General features: G+C 40.6%; 1 protein-coding gene across 3 annotated transcripts in view; it reads left to right on the top strand.

Annotated features, from left to right (window-relative positions):
- The window catches only part of SEPHS1 (selenophosphate synthetase 1), a 28473-nt gene extending 7869 nt beyond the window's left edge, over nucleotides 1-20604 (top strand). For all 3 annotated transcript variants that reach the window (XM_058532442.1, XM_058532444.1, XM_058532443.1), the window contains 7 exons: nucleotides 143-246; nucleotides 2247-2354; nucleotides 3272-3426; nucleotides 6502-6592; nucleotides 9039-9138; nucleotides 16798-17010; nucleotides 18675-20604. In XM_058532442.1, the coding sequence (XP_058388425.1) occupies nucleotides 143-246; nucleotides 2247-2354; nucleotides 3272-3426; nucleotides 6502-6592; nucleotides 9039-9138; nucleotides 16798-17010; nucleotides 18675-18889 (986 nt within the window). In that variant the 3' untranslated portion in view covers nucleotides 18890-20604. The remainder of the gene's footprint in view (nucleotides 1-142; nucleotides 247-2246; nucleotides 2355-3271; nucleotides 3427-6501; nucleotides 6593-9038; nucleotides 9139-16797; nucleotides 17011-18674) is intronic.
- The last annotated feature ends 760 nt before the right edge of the window (nucleotides 20605-21364 follow it).

The following is a 21364-nucleotide window of genomic DNA, read 5'->3' as shown; positions in this document are numbered from 1 at the left end:
AGGAAACACACTGCTTTATTGGCAGCGTGCGGTGTTCCCTAAGTATCTTCTACAAAACTCTTCTTGTTCAGAACACTAATGGTGTAAAATGAAATGGCTTTTCCTGCTGATTTTTGGATGATGATGACTTCCGTCTTTGCAGGCATTGGAATGGATACTTGTGTCATTCCTTTGAGGCATGGCGGTCTTTCCTTGGTTCAAACCACGGATTACATTTACCCCATCGTCGATGACCCTTACATGATGGTAAGTTTGACCTAATGTGTTTTTATATCTGGAGCTGCTTGTTCGTTGGGTTTTGGGTTGTGGCTGGAGTTTTGTGTATGTGTGTGGGTTTTTGTCTTTGTTATGTCCAAATTGTTCTCATCCCCCCGCTGCCCTGACTCTGGCAGTCACGACGATTGGATCTCACGCTTGGGCCTGAGCCTAAAGCAGTGAAGGCAGACGTGGGGAGTCCGTGTGCTGCTTTTGTACTTGAGTGTGCGTCTGTGTGAGAGCACCTGTTGTCTACTAAGCATGTCTGTTGACTGACGTGTTTGTAGTTTTCTTCTTTCGTTCCTGTACCTTTCCTTCTTTGACATTTGTAGAATGTCCACACTCCTGTGTTTCTGGCTAGAGAAGTTACCATACTCTCCAGTAGGACTGATCCTAGATGTTTCCTTCCAGAAATAAGGAGCTTAGCATCTCATCACAGTTCAACTTCTTGACCACTTAATCTGATTCTGGTCACTCTCCTGGTCACTGTGTTGTATACCACTGTGTAGAATAAGTATCTAAACTACTGAATTAAAGTTCCCAACTACCGATCATGCTCTGCTCTCTGCTTAGATGCTTTCCAAATTGTTCATTGCATGGTTGCAGCCAGCATCCCCTCAATCTGCCCAACTTTAACCCTTCTACCCTACCGGCCAAGAGGAGTGATGAAGGGCTTGGGAGAATCCTGTAGTTATGAAATACTAGAGGTTCTTCCTGTGTGCCTCGGGCGCTGGGATCAAGCTGCACACACAAGGACTTAGGCCATGAGGTCGCTAAATGGGGGGAGGGCGGTGTTCACCTCTCAGATGCCATTGACAAGCATGCAGGTTACTAGAAACCTGTTTGGCCTCTGCATGTCCATCTGTTCTCTCCTCTAGAGCAGGACACCTGAGAGACTGAGGTGTGCCACACCCCAAGTTTCCTACCTCACCAGGTGGCAGAGGTGGCTAGAACCAGAATTCATCCTTTTTCCAGCATCTCTTAAGAGCATCTGAGAGAGCCCAGAACAGGAGGGGCAGTAAACGGCTGCAGCCCTAACCAGCGCCTGGCACCTCTGAGTCACAAACCACCTGTTGCCCTCATCACAGTTGAAAGTGAGTCACAGAGGGCTACTGAACTCGCTCGATCTGCCAGGAGGTCGTCAGAAAACCTAGCCAAGCCATCAAACGGCCACTAAGAATGATAATACTTTGGAGTTGGATTATCCTTGTGTCAGAATAAAAATGTGTTGTTTTCTTCTTTACTGTCTAGGCAATGGCAACTTACATTAAAAAATCTCCAATGGTGATAAAAAAATCTTCATTGTGGCATTTCTAATATGTACTGCTCTAAAGTCCCTTAATAAAATCGCATAGTTTACTGGGAAATGCTTCTCTTTTTCTTTAAAAAACAACCTAACTTCAGGCCTGGGTGTGTTTTATTTCTTCCATTTTTTGGTTTCTCAAACAAGATGATTTCCCTGTTTATTTCCCACAGCCTTGAAAAGAAGCTACAAACATTTCTCTATTTCAGTGTATAGAGACCGTCTTCTCTGTAACCGATAAAGTCAACATTTTTTTAGAATCTGTTTAGGATAAGTGGCTGTTTCCAAGTTTGCTTCAGGACAGTTGTTTTCCAGCTTTTTCACTCCGTAACTCTTCCTCCCAAACCATCAACTCCCACCTCGCTTCCCCCCAACGTCTCCCCTGCTCCCCGTTCCCCATCTTAGTAAACTGCCGGCTTCTCTCAGTATTCAGAATGAGAGAGAGCATGGAAATGTGTTTGTTCTGCACAAGGAAGAAGAGGTGGTGACAGGAATGTCTGAGAAAGTGTGAACGGCCTAGTGGTGCTGTGGTTAAGGGCAGGTCGTGATCTGCACGTCGCAGACACTGAGGCCCACGTCCCTGGAAAGTCCCCGAGTTCTCCTGGGAGGCGCTCTGTACGCTCGCTCTTTGTGTCTGCACATGGAAAGTCCCTTGGTTGTCCTTTCTCACATCTCCCCTCTCTTCCAGGGCAGGATAGCATGTGCCAATGTCCTCAGTGACCTCTACGCCATGGGGGTCACAGAATGTGACAATATGCTGATGCTCCTTGGAGTCAGTAATAAAATGACCGACAGGGTAAGTGGGAGATCGTACAGCTGCTTACTGGTCTCTTGTCTTGGTCGCGTCACTTGACTGGTTAGCCCTTCATGCCCACGTCTGTAACGTGAGGAGCCCAGGCTGCGTGGCTGCTGTGTCCCGTCCAGCCCTCCGCTTTTTGGCAGCTATCGGTAGATTAAAATAGAGCGTCTGGCCTATTCGTATTTTCATTTCTGCCATCTGCTTCCCTTTCTTTCTTCTGGATAGACTGAAGCCAAGACATTTTTGTTTGTTTTAGTAAAGTCTAGGCCACTGTAATAGCACCTCCACACCAGGCTTGTGGACTGGCCTAGCCTTATAGACCCAGGGCATGTACTCAGCTAGTCTTGGGATCCTTAAGGACCCCAAGGCTCGGGGGGGCCGGCCCCGTGGTGTGGTGGTGAAGTGCACGCTCTCTGCTGCTGGCGGCCTGGGTTCGGATCCCGGGCGTGCACCGATGCACTGCTTGTCGGGCTATGCTGTGGCGGCCTCCCATATGAGGTGGAGGGAGATTGGCGCGGATGTTAGCTCAGGACCAGTCTTCCTCAGCAAAAAGAGGAGGATTGGCATGGATGATAGCTCAGGGCTGATCTTCCTCACAAAAAAATAAAAAAATAAAAAAATAAAGAGCTGGCTCAGGTATAGAGCAGCCTGTGCACCTCGTCACGTCCCAGTGTTTACTTCTTTGTTGTCTGGGCTTGGTTCAAATTGTAAGCTAGAACATCTCCCAGCTTTTGATAAGCTGGCTACAATATAAACTATTCCCTACTTACGTCTGTTACTCCTTGCCCCTTCTGTGACTTACATGACTGCCTCTAGGGTTTTATGATCCTTTTTGTAACTACAAGTGTAAACTCTCTTTTCTGGGTTTTGAACTGAATTATGTGACTTTTAATTTGTGTCCTTTTAAACCCTAGGAAAGGGATAAAGTGATGCCCCTAATTATACAGGGTTTTAAAGATGCAGCAGAGGAGGCAGGCACGTCTGTAACAGGAGGCCAAACAGTGTTAAACCCCTGGATTGTTTTGGGAGGAGTGGCTACGACTGTCTGCCAGCCCAATGAGTTTATCATGTAAGTGGATTTTGTTTCTTGTCACCTGGCCTGATTCTCTTTTTCTTTTTTTAAAATAGGTATATTGAGATATAATTTGCATACCATACAATTCACCCATATAAAGTATATAATTCAGTGGTCTTTGGTACATTCACAGAGTTGTGCAGCCATCAACCAGAGTGGATTTAAAACATTTTCATCACCCCAGCAAGAAACCTGTCCTGCTTGGCTGTCACTCCCTGTTCCCTCTACCCCCAACCTGGCGTCTTTCACTTTACGTAATATTAGCATAATATTTTTAAGGTTCATCCATTTTGTAGCATGTATCAGTACTTCATTCCTGTTTTATTTAAAATTTTAGATTTTTTTATTGAAGTATAATTATTATAACATTTCACACAACATAAAATTCAACTTTTTAAAGTATACAATTCATTGATTTTTAGTATTCATGAGGTTGTGCAACCATCACTACTATCGAATTCCAGAACATTTCCATCACCCAAAAAAAGAAACCTTGCATCCATAAGCAGTCACTCCCAATTCTCTCCTTCCTGCATTGTCAGGAAACCAGTAGTCTACTTTCTGTCTCTATGGATTTGCCTATTCTAGACATTTTATATAAGTGGAATCATACAATATGTGATCTGTGATGGGCTTCTTTAACTGAGCATGTTTTCGAGGTTCGCTCATGTTGTAGCATGGGTCAATGTTTCATTCCACTTTGTGGCTGAATAATATTCCATTGTATGGACATACCACAATTTATCTATTCATAGGTGATGGACCTTTGGGTTATTTCAACCTGTGATGAATGATGTTGCTGTGAACATTTGTGTGCAAGTTTTTTGTGTGGACATAGGTTCTGATTCTCTTGGGTATGTACCTAAGAATTACTGGGTCATGTGGTAACTCTCTTTAACTTGAGGAGCCATCACACTGGTTTCCAAGGTGGCTGCACCATTTTATATTCCCAACAGCAATGTATGAGAATTGCAGTGTCTGTACTCCCTCTCTAGTATTTGTTTTATTGTCTGTCATTTTGATAATAGCCATCCTAGTGGGTGTGAAGTGATATCTCACTGTGTTTTGATTTGCATTTACCTGGTGGCTAATGATATTGAGCATCTTTTCATGTGCTTTCTGGCCATTTCTAGATCTTTGGAGAAGTTTCTCTTTGAACACAAGTGTGACTTTCCATGTTTGATGTCTTGTTAAGAAAAGCCACCCATCCTGAAGGAAGTAGACACTCCACTTATTTTGTGACTAGGCACTGATAGGTACTGTGTTCACGTGGTCCAGAATTCAAAAGGTATAAAAGGCTCTTCAGTGCAAAAGTCCCTCCTCCATCCAGCATCACCATTTTCCCTTCCTGGAGGCTCCACGTTTAGCAGTCTTGGGTATTCTTAACCAATCTACTGTTGACGTTTAGATTATTTTCAATTATTTTGACATTACAAATAGTACTCCAGCGAGTAACCTTATCCATAGGTCATTGTGCACATGTGTGAATCTATTGGTAAGAAAATTTTCAAAATGGAATTGCTAGGTCACGTGTATATGTAATCTGATAGACATCTCCAGGCTGCCCTGTGGAGGCTCCACCAGGTTATGCTCCACCAGCAGTGAATGAGTGTCCATTTCCCTGTGTCCTAACCACCACAGTGTGGTAAACTTCCTGGTCTTTTTCAGTGCGTCTGGTGGTTTAAGCCTTACTCCTATGAGTCAAGTTGAGCATACTTTTCATATATTCATATCGTTTGTCTGTATTTTTAATTGATGGGAGCTCCTTTTAGACCCATTATCTGACAGCTTTCATGTTAAGGATCTTGCATTACTTACGTCCAGGTTTTATTTTCCTATGTTTTATGTCAGTAGTTCTGAAACTTTCCACTTAGTTGGGACAAAAGATCCTAGAGTCCATCTGTCTCACCCATTCCAGCTTTCCAGTGGTAGCAAACAATTAGAGAGGAAGAATTAATAAAACAAGCGTCAATGAATTTTTTGTCAACAACATGTATTTACTTTGTAAAATGTGAATAGCCTATTAGCATGGTTATATTTCATAAAATATTGCCCATGAATTTAAAAATAACCCAGTAATTTTATTACACTTAACTTGACATGAGTTTGTAGGTTGCACATAACCAGTGATATGCAAGAACGTATCAGCTTTAAGGTATGGCTGAGTCAGAACTGAAAAACATTTATGTCTTAAGGTCTAGTTTTTGGAAGATGAGTTTCTTGTCTACTGTCACAGAATTAATACTTTTTGAAGCTAACGGTGGATACAAGTACAAGATGAGCTGGGGAGTTAGTTGATTTTCAGGCCTGTGCCCCTGGCTTTTTCATCCATTTGGGTGAGGATTTGAGTCATCCAGCATTGGGGTGGAACAGCCGTGTGGACAGCTTCTTGAACTGAGACAAGAAGACAGAGTGAGGATGCAAGTGTAATAGCAGTTTTCTTTGGGAGATCAGTGTTTTTGTTTTAGGGCTACCTTTTTAGTATTTGCCTTCAGTCTTTAAGACAGACCAACCAGGTGCCAAGTAGGAAACTTACTAGTCAGTCTGAGTTTGAAAACTTTGGTGCTGAAATCACCAAAACATTAGACCCACAGACTTGAGCCAAATTCGATTGCCTGAAAAATCCCGCAGCCTGAGAAATAGCACCTGCATGTCTCCCATATATGTGATCATTAAAAACGGTCTTTGTTCCAGAAGTCTTGTTGCCTCAGAACGGTGGTGGGTCTGCATGGAAAAGGATAGGTGAACACGGCTGAATTAGGGCCTGAGGAGGCCTTTGAAGGCTAAGTGGTCTGCTTCTTTGTACATTTTTTTGGAATCATTGTAGTAAGTCATTGGCCTGTATGTTTAAGTCTGTGGGCTCTTCGATTTTCTTTTAATGTTTTGTTCCAGCAGTAGCCTCAGTGGCAAGTTGCAAGGCTCTAACACAGGTGATAGTGGCTTAAATTTAAGTAAGTGTTTGTGAAACCAAATGTGTTTTTAACAGCCTTTTCTTTCTCCTGTTTAACCGATGATGAATTTATCTCCTTGGTTGATTTGACTAGCACCTGCCCTTGTTTTTTCCTTCAGGCCAGATAATGCAGTGCCAGGGGATGTGCTGGTGCTGACGAAGCCCCTGGGGACACAAGTGGCCGTGGCCGTGCACCAGTGGCTGGATATTGTGAGTGAGCGGCTGCCTGTGGTGGGGGAGGGGGAGCTGACCAGCAGTGTTCAGGGGCATGGTAGTTTTAGTGGTGGGGTTTGGAGAGAAGGGGCAGCCACTCTACACGTCAGGTCAGATGAATGTCTCTAGTCTGCCAGTGCTGGAGTGTGCTGCTACAGGAAGACGGAGCTGCTCCTGAAGTAAATGCTGCTTCTCGTCCACAAAGTAAGCCCTTCCCCTTGGACGTGTTTTAACATGGTTAAGATCTATTAGATCCTCTCAGTGTTAGCAGCTTGTCTTCTAAAAATGAGCCCCCTGGTGGCATTGTGCTTAAGTTGGCGCACTCCGCTTTGGCTGCCTGGAGTTCGCGGGTTTGGATCCCGGGTGCAGACCTACACACCACTCATCAAGCCATGCTGTGGAGGCGTCCCATATACAAAATAGAGGAAGATGAGTATGGATGTTTGCTCAGGGCCCATCTCCTTCAAGCAAAAACGAGGAAGATTGGCAATAGATGTTAGCTCAGGGCTAATCTTCCTCACAAAAAAATAAATAAATAAAAATGAGCCCCTTTAGTGCTACCACCAGGGAATTTAGTGTCTGTCAAGTCCTCATAGAAATCCTAGGAATGCTCCATATTCTTTTATTAAATCAAAGTTTCGTGTATTGAACGCTTAAAGTCGGTAAGGCCAGCTTGCGGCTTCAAAGATAATCTGTGATGAGACTTCGGGAGGCAGTGAGTTTGGCTTATTTGGTGCTGAGATAGCTTTATCTTTCTTATCTTAAACACCACTAAAAAATTAATATGGAGGAGAGTGTGTGGAAAGTGTGGTGTTTGGGGTATAAATAAGGCCAGGGTTATTGACAGTTTAAATTATTTTAGTCATGGGGCTTTTGGTTTGTTTTTTTGGTTGTTTTTGTCTTTTTAAACTAATTAGTAACTCAGAATGTGTTGATGAATAATTACCTCATGGAGAAAGCATCTAGAATATGAAGATATTTATCCTGAGTCACTTTTCCCCTGAGCTATAATCATACTTCACTTAAGACTTTTTTCATTGCCGTAACAACTCAAAAACTAATACGATCGTGGTTATACTCTCACATATCTTATTGCTTTTAATTTCTACAACTGTCATCTGAAACTACCGGTCCTGAGAAACAGTTGAAAAAGAAGAATAATTATATGTTATTCCTCAGCCGGGTGTATGTTGGCTTGATACAGCAGAGTAGAGAAAATCTCTTGGGCTGCCACGTTCTTTAGTTATTTCTCCCTTCTCCTCCGGTGATGATGCGGACACTTCCAATCGAGTGTGGTGATTTGTATGTTAGATTGGAGGGCCGTTACAGGGCAGTAGTCTCAGAGCAGCTTTCTAGTACGACTGCCTGGGCCCGAGTTTTTAACCGGGGTGGGGAAGCAGCTGAGGGAAAGGAGCATCGATGAGGAGCAGTGGGTTCCTTCCCTTCTCCCCACCCCCAACCTGGCACAGCCCTCGCTTTTTACCAGTTTTTAAAAAATGCTCAGAATTTTAAAAAGCAAGTTCCAAAGACTGTGTAACAGCACAATACCCTTCTCGTAAAGGTCAGAAGCAACGGAAGAGTATATTGTATAGGCATCGATACATATGGGAATACTGTTTTTTGAAAGGCAGGGGAATGGCAAGTATAAAATTCAGAATAGTTATTCCCTCTGGGGGATAAAGGAGGAACACGTCGATAGACTGAAGTTAGTGCGTTGAGTGGTAGGTTACTGGGTGTTATTGAAACAGTGAATGAGTGCATGAGTGATCATGGTCCATCATTACTGGACCATGATGACAGGATGTTATCAACCCAACGTCGTGATGCTAGACTCTTTGAAAATCCGACTGAGGAAAAAAGGGAAAGACCCCAAAGCGATACCCTCTGTGGTCACCCAAGGCTGTCCTTGGTGTGGGTCCAGTGGAAGTTGTGCTTGCATTCGTTTGTCCAACAAGATGGCTTGATCCAGAACTCAGGTGAACTCAGCAAAAGTGTAATTATATGGAGAATGAAAGCCCTCGGCTTAAGAGGGCAGATGGGAGAAGAACCAAAGGGCGTTCAGAACTACTCGCAATGTGGTTTACACCCCTGCAGAGGAGAAGCTACACCCGGTGTTAGCACACCTTTTTACTGCCCTCACACGGCAGCCGTATGTCCTGCTGGGTTTACCTATCCAGCAGGCTGCGGAATTTGACTGCAGAAGTGTGGCTTGAGAATAGAAAAGAAACCATGATGATGTGTCTAATGGACACCTAAAATAATAGTCACAGGAAAAAAAAGTGAGAAAACTTAATTTTGTGTACAAAATCAGGTAAACAAAACCCTCCAGAAGATGACACTGAAAAAAGTATGTTCTTTTTCTCAGTAGTTGGAAGTAAAAGTTAATCACCTTTTTCCTATCTTTTCTCTCTCTTTGATTTTCTCCTATCTGTGTTCCTATTAGCCTGAAAAGTGGAACAAAATTAAACTCGTGGTCACCCAAGAAGATGTGGAGTTGGCGTACCAGGAGGCGATGATGAACATGGCGAGGCTCAACAGAACAGGTACTGGGGCGGGCGGGCTGCCCACTGCACGGGTGGGCGAGCTTTCTGAAGAGGGCCCGGGTGGGAAGGCGTTTAGTCTTTACGGGCCACATATGGTCTCAGTTGCATATTGAATCCCCCCCACAACTCGTTAAACATGTTAAAAAAGCCATTCTTAGCTGGAGAAACAGGCCATGGGCCAGCTTTGGCTGGTGCCTGCAGACCCTCTTCTGTTGGTTCCTGGTTTGGGGTCCGTGGGTCTCTAGTGGGACTCCAAATACATTGTGTGTTCCGACAGAAATGCCCATTAGCTGTGACCGGCATTAGAGAAAGTAAGTGCGCAGTGACTAGCCTAAACAATATGTTAGACAGGTCATCAGGTCACGCACGTGTTTTTCTCCAGCTCCTTCATTTGTGCACCTGGAGCCCTGCAGGGCACGTGTTTTTCTCCAGCTCCTTCATTTGTGCACCTGGAGCCCTGCAGGGCACTGTGGCTTCACCAGCATCTTTATTCCCCCTTGGGCTTAGAACCTTACAGTGAGAACAGCACCGGACGCAGAGCAGAGGCAGCGTAAATGTGGACGGATTAATGAATTCAGTTTCTGAGTCTGTGAAATGGAGAGTTGGGGTTATATTTTCTCTGTCGTCTTTGAATTCTAAATTTCTGTGATTATGGGCAGTATTGAATTCCTCTGTGCCCCAATAAAAAGGGAAAAGAAATTTATATAGCATATTTTCAGAAGTATTTGACTTATTTTTTAATTTAAGGTGTTGACATTGTTAATTCCTAGGTTTGGGTATATAAATGAGTAATGATGACATTCATGTCATAATTTTTTTCTTCACATTTTATTTCTAGTCTAAGCTTCCTAATGCTGATAAAAAGTAATAATAATAGTGATTACCATTTATTTGCTAGTTATTAATGTAACCAGGAACTTGACATGCTTACTCATTTAATTCTTAGGACAAGCTTATGAGGTAGCTATTATTATCCTCATTTTACAGAGAGATTAAGTAACTTGCTCAAGGTCACACAGCTAATCAGTGGTGGACCCAGGATTCGAAACCAGATATGCTCATAATGTTTTGAACCCACTGCTTATGATGCTTTTAAATATTATGCCCTGTTCTTCTCTTAACGATTTACTAAGAAATTGAGGCCATTTCACAGTCTTTGTGCATGGTAATGGAACAGTACTTTGGTATTATGCTAGGAGTTTTAAAAGCAGTTTAAAATAAAACAGAAAGGTTCAAGAGCCAGAATTCATTTTCTGGAAAGCAGCAAGGCTTGTCTAGGGAATCACTTGATAATAGTTTAAGCATCTTATACTTGCTTTTTATTGGCTTTCATATGTGTATAGAACGTACCAGATGTATTTTATAATTAAGAAGGAAGCTCTTCTCGTGGGTCTTTCAAGTCCTCACCTCTGACCGGCCAGAGGAGCTGTTTCTGGAGAATTCGTGAGGGTTGCTCTTTGTAGGTAATTTGGAAACGAACCAGCTTTTAGAATGTCAGCTCCAGGGAGCAGAGGTTTTCGTTCTTGTGCACTGCAGTGTCCCCAGCACTTAGAAGAGTGAAAACACACCACAGGTGCTCATTAAACATGGATCTAGTGAGGGAGCTCTGCGTATCACGCGTGAGTCATTCTTCTTGGTACTTCATGGGCATTTTCTTTTTAATAATCCTGTGAATTGGATCCTGTTTTTCCCCTTTGGCAGAAAGGAAGTACATGTAAGAAATTCATGCAGATCCTGTTGTCAAACCTAAATCTAACTACAAAAACTGCTGTTTCTCTGACACCACACATTCCATCTACATAAGCCAGTGTCGGAAATACATACTTTTTATCCTGAAAGTACTGATTTTTCTCTGTCATCAATTGCATGTAGTATTTAAGGACTTGGGTTGTGTGGCATCCTATTTTGGAACTTTGAAGATACTTGAAGATGAAGTTCAAAAATCTTGTCCTGGACAAAATCATTCTTCATTTAGTACTTGCTTGGGAGTCCCGAGCCAGCAATCGGAAATGGATTTGAAAGCATTTTTCTTATCTTACCCCTTCTATTGTTCAATTTCTCCAAATGAGTTGGAATGAAATAGATGTAATACTTAAGCCATGAAGTCTCCAATTATTAAAAAAAAAAAAAAAAAAAAATGAGATGTTAGCATTGACCATGGCATCTTAAAAGATCTCATCTGACACTCTGATTTTCAAGTTAAAATGTGAAAAGAGATTTTTTTCCAACATCAGTCTTTCCCACCTTCTTTATTAAAACTTTTAAATTAGATACTGAGTTGATACAGGAGAATTTTATAAGATAAGCGCAGGACTTAAGGAACAACAGTGCAGCACCATGTGCCCACCATCTCCTAAGAAACAGCATGGCCTTGGAAGCCCAGAGGTGCCCCTCGCACACCCAGCTCCTGGATTCCTGCTGAAGGGTGACCACTGCTGAATCTAATGTTTATTCTCATGCATTTTGAAGTATTTTTATCACATAGGCTTGGCTTGTATCCTTAGACAATAAGTTTTGCATTTTTCGCTTTATTGAATCTTACCTGTACATGGGTCTACCATGTTCCTGAGTGTCATCCCTGGTGTGTGGCTGTATTCATTCATTTCTCACTGCTGGTGCCCGTGTGTAGGAGGTCAGTAGTGCCTCAGCTTTTCTAGATGGTGCCAAATTGTTGCCCAGAGTGGTCGTACACCACAGTGTACAATGATGCACTACATTTAAAAAGGTTCCTTAATATCTCTTCTCTTCTCGTTTATTTTATATATTTTTTTTACTCTAAAAATCATATGCTTATTATAGAAGAGTTTTTAGACAATGAAAAAAGGTGAGAAAAAACATTGTCCGTGATGTTATCCACCACCCCAAATTAGCGTCTGTTAATATTTTTATGTATTGTTGTAGGATTTTTTTCTGTTTGGTTGGTTGGTGGTTTACTGTTGTTTTATTGTTAATATTTTAAACTAGGGGTTATCATACATTTTATGTGTATTTTGAATCTGCTTTTATTCATTTAACATTACTAAATTTTTTCTGTATTATATAATCCTAGTACACATAATTTTTAGTGGCTAGATGTTCTACCAGAGACACATACCAGAATTAATTTACTTTTTGCCTACTTTTGAACAATTTGTTAGAGAATAAGTTTTTCTGTAATTTTTTTCTGCGTTCCAGGAACATATCTTTGGCTATATTCCAAAGTTGAATTGTAATTACTTCTTTGTCTTCACATGTTCTCATCACTTACAACTGAGGCTTTTTACTCATGTTTCTGTTCTGTGTCACTCAAACTGTATAAGGAGTCTTTTTCCTTTTTTTGGTCCTTCAAATTAAGTAGTTTTAACAATAAGTAAGTGATTTGTAATGGCTCTGTTTTTGTCCATATGGATTATTAGTTTGCTTGTATTTGAGCCTTTAAGATTCCCCCATCCTCCTTTTTTATAAATCATAGGTAGGGATACAATATGGCAGAATGCTTGTGGTGGAGTAAATGGTCATTATCTAGGAAAATTACATGGGCATTTATTTTGACCTAGTAGTCCAACTTCTGTGGATCTGTCCCAAAGCTACAGTAGCAAAATATGAAATGACATATCTACAAGGCTCTTCACTGAAGCACTGTTTAGAATTGCAAAAGAGGGAAACAATCCAAATGCCCATCAGTAGATGACTGAATTCTCTAGTCTGCCTGCACACAGTGGAATACTCTACAGCTATAAAAAGGAATGGGAGATCTTTATTACCAGGGAGCTATCTCCAGGGTACGATCAAATGAAAAAAGCAAGGGATGGAAACATGTATGTGTGTGCTACATTTTGTGTGTTCATATATGAATATGAGGTAGTAATATGTATATCACACTTTCAAAGAGAAGCAGTGGAAAAATAAATCATTAATAAAAATTGTTACATGTAAGAGGGAATAGGGAAGAAGCAGACCCTCTCTGAACATGCTTTGTTTTATAAGTTTGACTTTGAAATAAATGTTTTATATAGTTTTCTATAGTTAAAAAATTAAAAAAGAGCATATCTTACACATGTAAACCAAATCAAAACAAAGTTGCCTAACAAATATCAAGTTAGTAGCAAAACCACACGGGGAAGAATTATTTCAAGTCATGTTGAGCCTGGTATTTTCAGTGTATATCCTCAGGACAAAAACCCACAAAAGTATCTTTTTGTGTTCAGTGGGTTTGGGTTGTGGGAATGTTGATATAGTAAGATAAAGCAAATAAATTAATGTAGTTAGAAACAAGGAATTTAAGAATAATAGAAAAGAAAGAAGATCAAAGAAGCTAAGTAGAAACTGTAATCTTTAATTTGGAATTATCCATATGAACTCAGGATTTTTTTCCTCTAAAAATGCTTATTTCTGAGCCTATTGTGGAGGCCTAGAAACAGTGATGACCCAGTATTAATGAACTCCTGGTTCTCAAATTCTGATCTGAAAATTACCGTTTGCCACTAAAAAGCACCATGACTCCTTGGGGAAATGCCTGATTCCAACTCTGGGACAGGAAATACAAAAGAGAAGCCTGGGACATCCTGTGCCTAAAAGTAATGGAGCTTTCAACAACCAGCAGGACATGTCACTTCACCGTAATGTGAAGAGGCTCCCACCAGTCAAATGGGGGGAGGGAGGAGACAGTTTGAGAATCAAAAAGAAGAGTGACTGCAGTCAGTTAAGTGTATCAAGTATCGTTATTGATATTATTGATGTCAAATGTAATATCAATTTTGTTATGATAATGATATTGTGGTTATGGTAACAAGTCTTTATCTTTTAGGGGTACATACAGAAATATTTATAGGTGAAGTGCTATGACCGGGGTTTGCTTTAAAATTATCCACCCAACCCACACCCCCAAACAAGTGGGCCGGAATAGATGAGACCCCAGCAGAAAGGTGGTGATGGTGGTATCGTTGGGTACATGGGAGTTCATTGTAGTATACTACTCTTTCTACTTTTGTGTTTCAGTAAAAGTTTCATAGTAAAAATGAGCAATAGTAATTCCCCATACAGCAAAGAAGTGTTAATCAGTACTTTAAAAATGGAATCTCTATTACTGACTAGAGGATTCGGTGTGTTCTCTTGTATATTCTAGTCCTGAAAGCTCATCCAAGATGGCACTGGGAAGAGCTTCTGAAGTGCAGGTCACGGCTTTATTAAATGTCATTGGCTACTTCATTGTACTAGATACAGACATGTTGATAGAATGGTATGTCTGGTTGCTTAGCCACCATGATAGACTAGAAATGTCACTTCTCTCTGCCTCTGTTGTTGAGAAGGCACCTAAGTAAGAGATCTTGGTCTAAAAAGAGGAAATGTATGGCCAGCCCCGGTGGCGTAGTGGTTAAGTTCGGTGTGCTCCGCTTCGGCAGCCCGGGTTTGGTTCCCGGGCACGGACCTACACCACTCATCTGTCAATGCCCATGCTGTGGTGGTGGCTCACATACAAAAAAAGGAAGATTGGCAGCAGATGTTAGCTCAGGGCAAATCTTCCTCAGCAAAAAAAAAAAAAGTGTACCAAAAAAGGCATTAACTCCAGACTACTTCTGTGAACATAGGGCATGTTCCATTTCATGAGAAAGAGGTATTTAATTTTTAAAATTTAGGCTTTCAGTTACTCTCCCCTAAAATGAAATACCTAGATATGAATCTAACAAAATATGTATGAAATCTATATGAGGAAAACTGCAAAGTTTGATGAAAGAAATCAAAGAAGATGTAAATAAATGGAGAGGTATTCCATGTTCATGGATAGGAAGATTCAATATTGTTAAGATGTCAGTTCTTCACAACTTGATCTCTATATTTGGTGAAATCCCAATCAAAATCCAAGCAAGTTATTTTGTAAATATCAACAAACTAATTCTCAACAAACTGTTTTAGATGGAGAGGCAAAACACCCAGTACAGCCAGCACAGCATTGCATAAGAGTAGGTTGAAGGACTGACGCTACCTGATTTTAGTTCTTACTATAAAGCTACGGTAATCAAGACAGTGTGGTATTGGTGAAAGAACAGACAGATCAGTGAAACAGAAGAGGGAGTCCAGAAATAGATCCACGTAAATAGAGTCAACTGATCTCTGACAAAGAAGTAAACACAATTCAATGGAGAAAGAATGATCTTTTCAACAAATTGCCAGAGCAACTGGTCATCTACAACAAAGAATTAACCTAGACACAGGCCTTTACACCCTTCATAAAAGTGAACTCAAAATGCATTGTAGACCTATGTAAAATGCGAAACTGTTAAACTCCTAGAAGATAACAGAAGAAAATGTAGGTGACCTTGGGTTTGGCGATGACTTTTTAGATAAAACACCAAAGGCACTATCCATAAAAGAAAAAATCGATAAGTTGGACTTCATTATTGTAGAAAACTCCTGCTCTGTGAAAGACACTAAGAGGAAGAAAAGACAAGACACAGACTGGGAGAAAATCTTTATGAAACATATTTGATAAAAGACTGGTATACAGAGTAGACAAAGAACTCTTAAAACTCAACAATAAGAGAACAAACAACCCAATTAAAAAACGCGCGAAAGATGAGAATAGAGACCTCACCAAAGCAGCTAGGCAGATGGCAAATAATCATTTGAAAAGACGCTCCGCGTCATGCCATTAGGGAATTGCAAATTAAAACAACAATAGGTACTACTACTGTATAATCCAGAACACTGACAACACCCAGATGCTGGTAAGGATGTAGGGCAATAGGAACTCGCATTGCTGGTGGGAATGCAAAATGGTACAGCCACTTTGGAAGATGGAAGACAGTTTGGCAGTTTTCTTACAAAACTACATATACTAAAATAATATATGTTCTAACAATTGTGCTCTTTGGTATTTATCCAAATAAGTAGAAAACTTCTATCCGTGAAAAACCTGCTTCTTCTGTCCATGAAAAACCTGCACACAGATACTTGTTGCAGCTTTATTTTAATTGCCCAAAGTTGAGAGCAACCAAGATGGTGGATACATGTCATTATGTATACATTTGTGAGCACCCATAGACTGTACAACATCAAGTGAACCCTAATGTAAACCATGAAGGTTAGTTAATAATAATGTGTCAGTATTGACTTCTCACTTGTAACAGATGTACCACAGTAATGCTAGATGTTAATAATAGGAGAAAGGGGGGAGTGGGAGGGAATATATGGGAACGTCCTGCACTTTCCACTCAATTTTTCAAAAAAATAAAGTGTATTAATTTTTTTAAATTTAATAATAAAAAAGATATTAACCTTTCAGGCAACTCACTTCTATCGAGAGTTCCTTGACTTTAGGTCAGACAATCTTAAAAAGTCCTGTTTGATTTTAGGATGGTTTAGACAGGTTTACCTTTCCTTGAGATAGTAATTTACCTTTATACAGATTTTTTAGTTTATTGAGAAATTACTGTTGATTGAAGCTGCTGATAGGTCTAAGTGGTTCAAATTGGAATAAGAAATCAGGAATTTCACTCTGGGTTTTGCTGATTTTTAAAAAATTAATGTTTCATTATTCCTTGATGCCGTCACCCTGACAAATTAGAAATTTGGAGATCAAAGAATATTTAAGATTTTGAGTTGAGGAAGGGTGTTTTTTTTTTCTCTCAGAGTCACCATTTCTTATACCAGATAATAAATGCCTCATCTGTCCACTCTTAGCTGCAGGACTCATGCACACATTCAATGCCCACGCCGCCACGGACATCACGGGCTTTGGAATTTTGGGCCACGCTCAGAACCTGGCCAAGCAACAGAGGAACGAGGTGTCCTTTGTGATTCACAACCTTCCTGTCCTGGCCAAGATGGCTGCTGTGAGCAAGGCCTGTGGAAACATGTTTGGCCTCATGCACGGGACCTGCCCGGAGACATCAGGTACGAGGATCCTGGGCTCAAATCTGAGGATCAAACTAGTGAGGCTAATGGAAATTTCCACGAGAAGGAAGAAGTCAAGTACATGAGCTTGACCCGATTCTGTGTGAGGTCAGTGTTATAACCTGGCCTGTTTTGTGAGGAATGTTCTCAGCCCCCTCCAGTGCTGTAGCTTACCAGTTTCCTGCCATCCTCTGTGGGCTTGACTCATTTAAATAAGTGACTTATTTTAAGTCCAGTGTTCCTGCGTTTGGTGATAGGATGGGAGGGAGGGAGAACGTGGGGAAAACGAATCATTACTCAATTTCATCAGAAACTTACCATTTGAAATAACTGTAATTCCCATAGATTACATTGAACAGGCTGTATTTTTTCCTTGAAAAAAGATGTCTAAAATGGCTGTTTTGTGAAGGATATAGTATAGTATGTCTCCATTTTTCTTTTCAACTCACTCTTTTCTCTCTTCTCCTTACCTTGACTCTCCTGTTTCATCCTTTAAGTCCCCCCTTCTCTTTTGTTTTCAGCTTCTCTTGTTTCTGTGTTCTTGCCTCTATAACTCAGGAGTTTCCCTACCTTGCCAGCAGAGTCAAATCATCTGGGGATTTAAAAAATACCCACGCCTAGACCTGATGCCTAGGGACCCTGATTAAGTCAGTCTGGGGTGGGCCTGGTCATCAGTAATTATAGCAGCTCCCCAGAAGACTCTGGGGTGCAGCCAGAGACAAAGAGCACAAAGCCCTGCCCACCCTGTCAGCCCTTCAGAAGGGCCTGTGGTTCTCTAATAGGCGTCTCCCAGCCTTTCTGGAGGACCTGTCAGCTTCCTGTCTTAAAAAAAATCCAAATCTATTTTCTAGAAACTAACTCCAAGAGGGAAACTGAACCATTAGTTCAGTGTCTGGCTAGAATGGTGCCTGCCACCTGGTGGGCATGGAAGAAAGGCTGAATGAGTTAATGAATATTAACAAATTCAGTTAGCTTCATTTATTCAAAAATGAGAAGTTTTTACTTTTTTGTACAAGTATGTTTTTTTTCCTGATTTTGTTGTTTGTACTTAACAAATATATAGAATTTTCTGTCCTACCTACTGAAATAGCAACAAAAGTTAAACGTGTTTTATACTTTTTCTGTTTTGAAGATAATGACAGAGCTAAAACTAAACCCTAGATACTTTGAGGCTTGTACTCTTTCATGCATCTTAATTTTTAAATTAAAAAAAATATAAAAAAATCTTCTTTGTAAGATGAAGAATTCATGTAGAGAATCAAATTGAAAAAGAAAAGTTTTCTTTTGTTTTTAAATATTTCCTTCAGCGTAGCATGGAATAAAGAGCTACGACATATGTTTTTGAGGCCCCAGCCACCTTCTACACTGCATTAAATGGTTCACAGATCATTTTCGTACTTTAAAGTTTGCTGTTGTGTGTGTTTAATATCATAGGAGTTTACAAGGAATTGCTTAATTACTCTGTAGTTGAATCTGTGGAATAGATGAAGACAGAACAGAGCAGGCTGCTGCTTTGTACAGAAAGGGCAGCCGTATAGAGACACACACGTTGTTGGTTGAATGTGAATCTGTGCAGAAATGCTTTGGAAAACGGGGGGCAGAGAAACTGGTCACACAGCATTACAACTAACGTAATCCTTCTTTCTTTTTTTGACCTTTGCCAGGAGGCCTTCTAATCTGTTTACCACGTGAGCAAGCAGCTCGGTTCTGTGCAGAGATAAAGTCCCCCAAATATGGTGAAGGTCACCAAGCCTGGATTATTGGGATCGTAGAGAAGGGCAACCGGACGGCCAGGATCATAGACAAACCCCGGATCATCGAAGTCGCCCCACAAGTGGCCACTCAGAGTGTGAATCCCACACCCGGGGCCACCTCATAATCTAGAATGAAAGAGCCATTTGGTTTTGTTTCTAAATTGATCTAGTTCCTTTATCATCATTTCAATTAAAGACTATAAACAACAACAACAATCTCATTGTGTCTACACATCTGGTGACCTTAGGTCAGTTTGTGAATGGATGCAATTAATAAAATAAATCCATTGCCTTTTTTTCCTGTTACATTAACTGAAGATGCACCTAATCCTGAGGCAGCTTCTGAGTTGAGAATTATATTGTTATCCAATACTGTTGATTCATTTTGAATCTTTAGACACTTATCTCTTGCCGCATAGGCTCTTTTTAAAGGTGCTTCCACATCGCACAGACATTACCAGTCTTAGTGTCAAGTAGCAGTTGGTGTCTTTTCATTTTATGGATATTTATCATTATCAGTCTCATCTTTTTTAAGTGTCTTGAGTGGTAATCTGGAAAGACAGAATTGCTAAGTGACAGAATGGTATCCCAGTAGTAAGAGGGTTGCATGATTCCTTCAAGTCTTTGATTTGTAAAGCCTCATCTTCTGTTTCAGAGCATCTCTTTGACCCAGGACCTTTCCCAATAGTGCATTCAGTTAAACAAGGCAAGTGCTTAACTCTGCATGGAAAGCACTTTGAAGACAAAAAAGAAATTTTATTTCATTTTTTGTAACCTTCCTAATATTTACAGTAATATCGTTAAGTATTTTCTTTAGGGAGAGCCAAAAAGGATACTTCCTGCAATGGAGTGAGATGCTCTATAGTGCAACAAGGAATTGCCTCCAAAAGGGGATTCATGTATAATACTCTTCTGCAATTCCGTATATAATTAACTACACAAATAATTTTTAAATATAATCAATAATAAAGACTTCTGTGGACGATAGTGTTTAATACATTTTATATGTTGTATAGTGATTTCAGGCCTTTTGTTTTCTTGAAATAATCAGCTATTTAGCATGATTCTGAGCATTATCCTGTCCTTTGCACCAGTACCTTTTTGTGCACGCTTTTTGTGGTCTGTTAAAAGTCTGCAGTGCCAACATTATAGCAGCTCGAACTTAAAACTTGTTCAAATAAATATTTAATTTTTTTTATTGCTCTTGTATAATCAGATGCCCCTTTTAGTATTATTTTAGAATCATTGGGAGGGTTTTGGCTAATGTACAATTTATTGGGGAAAACTAGATTTTAGTTTTATAAAACTTTTAAGTCTTTCATGGGACCTATATTTTCTTGGATTAAATTTTGTAGTTCTAGACCAAATAGGTGATCTACAAAGGTGTTTATCTGTGTTACTTACAAAGAGAGGCTTCCTTATATTTAACTGACTAAATGATGAGAAGGGTTCCTGACATGAAGCACAAGGGCACTGACCCCCCATGTTTCTGCATAAGAGGAAAAGTGCCCCATCACTGCAGGTTTCCGAATGCTTCCTGCTCACAGGCACCAAAGCCCTGTGAACCCATCAACTTCTTGCCAAAGGAAACCACCACTCCGGAGAAGAAGCCCCTGGAAGAGGCTTTTCCGTGGATCTGTCCTCCTTCAGGAGCCAGGGTGCAGCCTTTTCACATGGGTCACTGGAACTCAAGCCATAAGTACGTTGGCAGTACCTGAGAGGTGGCTACAGAACTGAAATTAATGGACATTTTATAGGGATTTACACTGATGTCAGTCCGCAAAAGCCACAAACCAGTGGTCTGCAAAATAAAATGTTGGAAACCTCTGAGTAAGATGAACATACTGTTGACTTTTTTTTTTTTTAAATACACTAGTGACAACTGAGTCTGAACTACTTTCAATGTAGGTCATGTCTTGAAGGCTGATGTTTTCCTTGGGGCAAATCTACTGAGGCAAGTGAGCTAAATGGATCATGCACTTGAAGTCATCTTCATGAGGATTCATATTTATAAAGAGAAAAGGTTGGGTCCTTAGAGGTCGAAGTCATAAGAGGAGGAAGAATTAGTCTTCATGGTGGTTCTCAGAGAGTGGTCCAGACCACTTGTCTTAGAATCTCCTGGGGATGCTCATCAAAGGCACCCAGGTCCCACCCCAGACCGTCAGAATCAGAAATTTGGTGTCATGGGGCTTGGGAGTCTGTTTTAAACGATCACCCTAAGCAGCCATGCACAATAAAGTTAGAACCCCCAATAAGGGAACATCGTAGAGGGCTGAGACAGGCAAAGGAGGGAAGGAGAGTGGACTCGCTTTTACAATATAGTTTTCCAGGTATTTTTCTTTTAAATCTTGGCAATTCTATATATTGACTCCTCCCACATCTGGGTCCTGCAAAACAAAATCCAGATAACTTGAAATTTCCCTGAAGAATCAGGTGATTGTCCTTCAGTTTTTGAGTTCTTGGCATAATCTATGTAGAATACTTTAAAATTCAGTGAATGGTGAATATGTACACCATTATTTGGCTTCCTGGAGCACTTTAAAACTTCACTTGGCTATCTTGGTTTAGCAGTTTATTTTCTTTAAACCTTATGATGTAGT

The sequence above is a fragment of the Diceros bicornis genome, chromosome 36 (genome assembly GCF_020826845.1).
Source record: "Diceros bicornis minor isolate mBicDic1 chromosome 36, mDicBic1.mat.cur, whole genome shotgun sequence".
NCBI lineage: Eukaryota > Metazoa > Chordata > Mammalia > Perissodactyla > Rhinocerotidae > Diceros > Diceros bicornis.
This window is presented reverse-complemented; position numbering and strand designations above follow the sequence as displayed.